This window comes from Nannobrachium achirus, assembly GCF_963921795.1.
Source record: "Nannobrachium achirus genome assembly, chromosome: 5".
NCBI lineage: Eukaryota > Metazoa > Chordata > Actinopteri > Myctophiformes > Myctophidae > Nannobrachium > Nannobrachium achirus.
In genome coordinates this window covers 53,722,883-53,731,603 of record NC_137814.1, presented here as the reverse complement: position 1 = coordinate 53,731,603, position 8,721 = coordinate 53,722,883, and the positions used below count along the sequence as shown (strand labels likewise).

Genomic DNA, 8,721 nt, shown 5'->3' with positions numbered 1-8,721 from the left:
GTATATAAATAGTTTATTCATGATTAGTTTACTACTTACTAATACCTTACTAATAACATGTAAATGATGTTCATGTTTATTACTCATCTACAAACTGCTTATAAATGTTTATAAATGATTTATAACAGGTCATTATTGTAAAGTGCTACCAAAATAATATATGTAGGGTAAAAAATTGCAGCCACAGCGCCTTAACAAAAACATGGGTCTGTCCTTCTCTCTCTCCACTCTGTCCAGACTCACTAAACCCATTGGAAATGCATTGGGTGCTTTCAAAACCTACAAAACATTTAAAAAAGAAAAGTACAAGCACACATGTAAACTGTAAACAGTAAACTGAACATATTAGGCCTACAGTTTGAATGGTCTTTCTAGGTGTACGTATGTAGAAGTTGAATCGTGCCAAAGTTTTGAGGAGATACTACTATTAGATAAATACATAAATAAATAATGAAGATAACATACGTGCAATAAGAATTGAATATAATGAACTGAAAAACCTGTTAATTCAATGGTAGTGGATAGAGAGACAGGATCTACCAACCAATGGGTGTGAAGAGGGGTACAACCATGGGCGGGACTTGACAAAGGGTCCATTACAGGCACACTCCGGCCCTGAACAGAGGGCACGCCCACCCTCCTCTGTTAAATACAGTACTGATGGCAGTGGAAGTGTGACACTTGTTGCATTTCAGTCCAACATGGATGCACTAATGAAAAACTGGTCGGATTACCCTGTGGCGTCTAGAGCTTCTTTTGGCCTCATCCTCGCTGGAATGGAGAAGCTTTTGGCTCTGCAGTTTACCTGTCCTTGTGACGGACTGGCAAATAACATAGGGCTTACATTTTTCATCTCCTTCATTCCCATCTTCATGATCCTGATGATAACGCTGATCATCGAAACGTCCAACAAAGATCCTTGGTATGTGTTCCACGTTATCACCCCCATCATCATTTGGCTGATGTTAATCTTCCTCGACGGCCGGTTCTTTACTTGTGCCAAGACAGACTGGGAAGGTATATATGTGGTGTATAGCGATTCAGGTATGCAGGCACAGAGATGGTGCAAGCCAAACAATTCATCTTTAATCTGTCCCAACAAGAAGGACAATCTCAAGCCTCTTCTGAGTTGTATGCTCAGAACCCAAGAGTCCTTTGTTTTATCTCAGGTAAGTTAAATATTCTCCTACATGCTGGTCTACATTATAGAGGATGTCTATCCTGTTATGCTGTTTGCATAACTTGTAATGTTTTTATTTCAGTTTTGACTTTTCGTTGTTTTTGCGAGTCAATATATGAAGAAATACCACCTAACCCCAAAAAATTGTCACTAATGATTTTTCAAAGGATTCTGGTAGTATTGGGCAAGCTAAATAACATACTAAAGGTTTACCAAAATCAACCTCCCAGAAAGCCATCATTTTCAAGATGGTGTCTGGGATGGCTGCGGGGAGCTTAAAAGGGCTATATCTTGAATGGAAAGTTAAAAAATCATAACAATTGTGCACTTGGTTACAGCTTTTTGATTTTTGGCATGGTGTTATGGCCAGAAGTTTTTCAAAAACATCACAAACAAGTTGGGCTTGCCCCCTAGTGGTCTGTTGCAATTAATCCAATATTAAATAGGTCAGTAAATGGTTGAAACCCAAAATAATTGATGGAAGAGATTTTGCAATGGATTCTGGTACTATTGGGTACAGTGTATGCTAAAATAACATACTAAAAGCTAAGAAAAAACAAAGTACTGGAAAGGCATAATCTTTAAGATGGCACATTATTCCCTCCCAATTAATATGCAGCACCCATGGACGCCATCATGAAAATTATGCCTTTCCAGTCATTTGTTTTTCCTAAGCTTTTAGGATTGTATTTAGCATACCCAATAGTAACAGAATCCATTGAAAAATCTCTTTCATCAATTATTTTGGGTTTCAACCATATATATGTCACAGTTAGTTTGAGATTCAGATTCAGGAGCGCTCGTTTTTGGGCACAAGGTGGAGCAGGCGGTGCCTCCTTCTGGGAACTAGGGGAATAATTTGACTGACGTTAGGGTTAGGATTAGGGTTAGGTTTAGGCATAGTTTTACTGAGGTTAGGGTTAGGATTAGGATTAGGTTTAGGCACAGTTTTACTGAGGTTAGGGTTAGGATTAGGGTTAGGTTTAGGCATAGTTTTACTGAGGTTAGGGTTAGGGTTAGGTTTAGGCATAGTATCATTCACCAGCGTGGGACCAATCTGAGTTCCCAGAGGTTCTTTTTCTCGCCACTAGGGGGGCGAGAAGAACCTCTGGGCCAAAACTATGATATTCCTGGGCAGGAAGTTGTCCCAGGCTCAGAATCTGAGCTGGGACAATACAGGAAATAGAGCCCTGTGCAAACCTTCAAAACATTCAGAACAGAAACCAACCAAAAACACTACAACAATATGCAGCCCATGTTTCAAGGTGAATCCTACCAGACTAGCGTGGGACTAATGCATGGTCTTCTTCCACATCCAGGTGAACTTCTTCCACATCCAAAATTCATTGTACTCACATTTTTGTCTTAGGAATGCGACAAAAAAACTTTATTGAATTATTGAACTCAAGTCTCCATGGCGTGAGTAATCAATAGAAAGAAAGTCATTTGGGGGTGAACTACTCCTTTAAGCTCCCCTCAGCCATATCGGACGCCATCTTGAAAAGGACGTCTTTCTGGGAGGTTGATTTTGGTAGACTTTTGTGTGGGAGGGGGATTTTTTTCATATATTGACTCGCCTTTTTGTCTCCCAGTGGATAGGCATAGGGTTACTGGTTTCCCTGTGTGTGATACTCGGATGTTATTGTTACAAAACATACTCAACAAAGGTGAGTACCAGGACAATTATTTTCATAATCACTTTTTGGAGAACCGAGCCCATTCCCTAGAGAACTGGGCCCATTTATTAATATTTTAAAACTATCTCTAATCATGAACAGCGAGGTGTATTGATAACAGAAAGAAAAATACCTGGGCACTTCAGAAGAGATTACCCGAATAAAATGCCTCCGAGTCAAAAAGAGGTTTGACTCAGAGGTTGACGCAAATCAAAATCCCAATCCCCTGCAAAAATAATAAATACATGCAGACCAGTTGAGTGCTCCGGTATTTTATTTTCTTCTGAGTGCCCAGGAATGTTTCTTTCTGATTCAAGTTGTCCCTGTTGAGCACCGAGCCCTTCTACCTCTAATAGGCTGAAGCGCCTCATTTACAGTACATTCACTTCCTAAAACACAAGATGCTCCTAGTTGCTTAGTTGCTTTTGATATAAAGAATACATTTCACAAATGTAAAATCACATTACCTGGCTAATTATGGCTCCAGAGTTAACTTAATGTGGACACTAGATGTGTGCTACGTTCTACTTCCTGCAACAACTTTACTTTCCTATTTCCTCTATGAAATGGTGTAGTTCATAGTTTTTTGCAAGAAATTGCAAATAGAATTCTAAATATTATCATTGCGTTGAGAAAAACAAAGAAGCCAACCAGGTGAGGACACAAAAAGTAAAAAAAAATAGTTTTTGATGATTATCTGGATGCTGATGATGATGATGATGATGATGATGGTGGATGATTTTCTTTGGGAAGTTATCCTTCCCCTGACTCCTTGTTGTTGTTTTGTATGGATATTGCTGTATATCTTACAGTGCTGTACGTGTACCTTTAGTACAGCAGACAGAATTAACACTGGTCGTAGCACAACAGTAAAGGTCCTTTACTGTTGTGCTACGACCAGTGTTAATTATGTCGACTAAGACTAAAGACTAAGTATTTTAGTCAACTAAGACTAGACTAAACAATTTCAGAAGACTAAGACTTAGGCTGGTTGCACAGAATGCACACTGCTGCGTTTTTTCGTTGCGAAATGTGTTTTTCAGAGCAAGGAGAGAGAGAGAGAGAGAGAGAGAGAGAGAGAGAGAGAGAGAGAGGGAGAGAGATAGAGCAAGGGACCCAGTGGTCCGAAAATAAATAAGAAACGGGCGGCAGTGTGCAAACGTGATTGACATAACGTGAGGTTAATTATCTGTTCTTTTCAAATGTTGTTGGTTTTGCACAGAGAGTAGCAGACATTGTCAGATGTGATTGATACTGTTACTATATTATTTGCAGAGCAGAGATTTTGTACCTGCCGTACGGTGGCACACACTAGGCATTGTAGCCTAGCTCTAGCAGTTTTACTTGAACATTAAAATAATTATTGTATTTTCTATATTAATTAACAAGGTGCAATGGCATTACAGCTGAAGTTTTTTTTTTTCAGAAATGAGCTGTATTTTTCTGAATCTTTTTGATATTGCACTGACAGAGTAATAACAGACAGTAGAAGACAATGACTTGTTCAGAGTTATGTGGTTATATTTAGCCTAAAAGACTAAAAGACTAAGACTAAAAGACTAAAACTAGACTAAGACAAAAAAAAATGATATTTAGTCAACTAGACTAGACTAAACTAAAACTATTTTAATGACTAAACCAGACTAAATTGTATGATTTAGTCTTAAGACTAAGACTAAATAACATTTCTGAAAAAAATAACATTGGCTGCCACTGGCAACTGAATTTCCCCCACGGTATCAATACAGGTCTATCTATATAATCTATCTAATCAATATTAAGGTAGCATATAGGAGTAGATTTGCTAATTATTTTTGACTGACTAAAGTCTCCATTAGAACTGTGTTGAGCTGAACTGATATCGTCTCTGTTTGTTTGATTTAGCCGAAGAATGAATCTCCAGGTAGTGCTGGAGCTACAGGTATGTTCTTTTACTTTATTTCAGTGATTTTCAAACTTCTTGTCAAGGGCCCCCAAATTCATATGCAGACACCCATTTGAAAACATTTTGTGTCAGAGATTTGCAAGATGTGTGTGGTTAAAATGTAAAAGAAAAGAAAAAAAAAGCCTGTCTGGAGATCCTGATCACTAACTTCGATCGAACAACTCCACTACTAAAAACAAATATCCCATGATTTTGTAACCAATTTTTCACCCATTGCCAATAGCCTAAGCAGTAATCCTGGGGGGTACTCTCTCTCCCTCTGTCAACCTGGGGAGAGCCCCTAACTGAGCTTGTGCTTCCTTCAATGCATGAGGAGTGAGCAGGCCCCTATAGGCGCCTCATGATACTTCTCCCGCCTGCTACGCACCACTCCCAAAACCATGATCCTTTTGCTGTCCTTTTGGTACTCTATGCTTACATTTGGAGACGGTTCAGGGATGTGGTGAAATAATTTTCACTTTAAAATAACTGACATACATTCATCCACAGGAAACAAAAACACCCGCAGGACCGAGGATGACTCACAAGTCCCCTTGATGGATTCCAGGGTATGAAGCTGCTCTGAGGCATCAGTGTGTTAATATCAGTGCCCCACTTTGCCTGAGTATTTCAGACTCAGGATTTCCTAGTTATCAGAGACTAGATTTATTTAGGGAGTATTGTTAGCCCTCTGAAAATAATATATATATATATATATATATATATATATATATATATATATATATATATATATATATATATATACTTTTTTTTTTTTCTTTTCTTTTTGTGAAGTTATCCTTCCCCTGGCCATTTATTGTAGTTGTTTTGAATGGCTATTTCTGTATCTTACAGTGCTGTAGATAGATAGATAAATAGATAGATTGAAGCTGCTCTGCTTGGCATCAGTTTGTTAATATCAGTGCCCCACTTTGTATTTCAGACTCAGGATTTCCTAGTTATCAGAGACTAGAATTCTTTAGGGAGCATTGTTAGCCCTCTAAATGTAATAAAATGTTTTTTTAAATGGCCCAAAAAAATCAGCTTCAGCAGAAAACTACTTTCACAAATGTAAAATCATATAATCATATTATATTATTATGGCTCCGGAGTTAATGTGTACACTAGACGTGTGCTACGTTCTACTTCCTCCAACAACATTACTTTGCTGATTCCTCAATGAAATGGTTTAGGTCATAGTTATATGTGAAGAAATTGTAAATAGAATTCAAATTATTATCATTCTGTTGAGAAAAACAGAAGCCAACCAGGTGAGGAGACAAAAAGTAAAAAAAAAGAAAAAGAAGAAGAAGAAAAAGGGTTCTGAAGGTGCTTCTAGGATCAACGGGAATGAGGACTTAAAAAGAAGATGTCCGGGCACTCAAAAAAGTGGAGAAGAGGATGTAAAGATAAAAATAAACATAATGTATTTAAAAATGCTAAAGCTCTGTTTAATTCTACATCCTCTCCTCCTCTTTCTTTGGGTGCTCGGATCTCATTATCTGGATGATGATGATGATGATGATGATGATGGTTGATTTTCTTCGTGATGATATCCTTCCCCTGACTCTTTTTTTTTTTTTTTTTGTATGGCTATTTCTGTATCTTACTGTGATGTACAGTATGTGTACCTTTACTGTTGTGCTGCCACTGGCAACTGAATTTCCCCTACGGTATCAATACAGGTCTATCTATAACATATATGGGCAGCTGGCGGCCACATGCTGCCCCCGCCTTCATTTAATGCAGCCCGCAGGTTAATATTGGAATACTGATATATAATTGATTTCAGCCGTTACAATTCCAAACATGCAAACATGACGCAAATTCAGTCTACTGTATATTAGTGGCTTAATGACTAGTATTTAAATGTATTGTATTTTTTTGTCCAATGTATTTTAAGTTCATATTAAAGTTAACATAAATATAACTAAATGCATTTGAAATTAAATACAAATTTTACTTTTCAGGATTCCAATTAAAAAATAGCAAAAATAAGAGATCTACAAGCTCGAAACACGTCACACTGCGACACGTTTTGAGCTTGTAAAGCGGCTATTTTTGGTACTTTTGTGTGACATATGACGAAGTAGGGCATTCATTTACGAAAAAAGTTAAACTACAGAGGTAAGCCCGTCAGCATATGCAATGTGGCCCTCTGGAGTGAGTGTGGAAATATAGTGGCCCTGTCCATCATCAAAGTTGCCCACCCCTGCACTATACAGACCGAATACAAGGTTTCCCTGTTGACTCATCAGTGCAGCACAGCAACGCTCCTTCCTTCCTCAAGGAGTTATTCTCCCCACAACCCTCGACCCGCAACCTCGGCTCTTAAAAAAACACACACAAAACCAAGCCCAACCTACCTAGTACGTACCTTGGGCTATTTAAAAATGGCAATTTCAGGATTCCAATTCCAAAATAGCTCAAAATGTGTCGCACTGTGACGCGTTTTGAGCTTGTAGATGGGCTACTTTTGCCATGTTTGACCGTAATGAGGCCCTCTGAGTGAGTGTGAAAATATAGTGGCCCTCTCCATCATCAAAGTTGCCCACCCCTGATCTATATAATCTATCTAATCAATATTAATGTATAGGAGTAGATTTGTAATTGTTTTTGACTGACTAAAGTCTCTCCATCAGAACTGTGTTGAGCTGAACTGTATCGTCTCTGTTTGGATAGATTCGGCAGTGTCTCAAAGCATTGCATTGCAATTGTCATTGCAATGCCTCAGAAGGCCCGACTCTAAATGACCCGAACCTGGAGATGGGTGCCAGCCAAGTACCGGTACGTTCTTTTACTTTATTTCAGTGATTTTCAAACTTCTTGTCAAGGGCACCCAAATTCATACAGTATGTATTTGGCCACAGACTATGAAGGTAGATGGGTATCTTATTCATGAGCAAACAGTTCTGAGGTTGTGCACTTGTAGATTGATTTTGCAGTTCAGTATTTTTTTTTTTTTCAGTATAATCTTGATTTGAGCAAGTGTATATGATGATTCGAGAGTGTGTAGAAAGGAATTTGAGGTTGTAAATGGAAATGTGTACATGTGCAGGGCAGGGCACAAGTTTGTTTTTCCAACTTCAGATTCCATCATATACGTGTCAACTGCTCGGATCTTAAAGTACAACTGCTCAAATCGCAAAATACAACTGCAAAATCAATCTACAAGTGCACAACCTCAGAACTGTGTGCTCACGAATACATAACTAACTTCATACAGAGCAGACCCCCATTTGAAAACATGTCAGAGATTTGCAAGATTTGTGATGTTAAAATGTTTATTATTTTGTTTTGAATATAGCCTATCTACAAGCTCACAATCTGTCGTGATGCGACACATTTTGAAATAACTTAATTCTTAATTATTCCAGGCCCAGGCACCAGCGCTGCCCCAGGAAGTCCCTGATGGTCATCAAGGACCCCAAACACCCCCATAACAGTCTGTTCAACGGTTGCCTTCTGGGAAGAATTACCAGAGTATCAAAGCCAGCACAAGCAGACTGATGAACAGTTTCCTCCCCCCGGCTGTAATACTGCTATATAAGTCTAAATAATACTTTTTTTCTTCTTTTCTGTGGTATTACAGCCTTTTATGCTGATCTGGGTTTTTTAAACTGCTTTTAACCTTTTAGATAAGTTTAGTATTGCTATTTATGTACTGTTTTGATTTTAATGTAGCCTATTATGGAGCTAAGGTTTTTCACATCAACAAACGAGTTTGTTGGTTGATTTTATTTATTACTTTAGAAGTCATCTTTTCCTTGAAGCTAATCTTTCCAGTGAAAAGATGACTTCTAAAGTAATAAATAAAATCAACCAACAGACTTGTTTCCTACAGAGGATCGCCCCAATGGTCAATTTCAACACACTGAAGAGTGAAGACCATAGCTGGTGCAATAATCCAGCCCCTCTTTGACTTCGGAGTCCACGTATGG

At 38.3% G+C, this 8,721-nt stretch overlaps 1 protein-coding gene across 1 annotated transcript; it reads left to right on the top strand.

Annotated features, from left to right (window-relative positions):
* The first annotated feature begins 731 nt into the window (after positions 1-731).
* Positions 732-8,482, top strand: LOC308285736 (uncharacterized protein). The gene is made up of 6 exons (XM_080726586.1): positions 732-1,169; positions 2,773-2,847; positions 4,741-4,777; positions 5,291-5,349; positions 7,463-7,567; positions 8,158-8,482. Exons 1-6 carry the CDS (start codon positions 777-779, stop codon positions 8,221-8,223), a joined length of 735 nt encoding a protein of 244 aa, XP_080582712.1. The 5' UTR covers positions 732-776; the 3' UTR covers positions 8,224-8,482.
* The last annotated feature ends 239 nt before the right edge of the window (positions 8,483-8,721 follow it).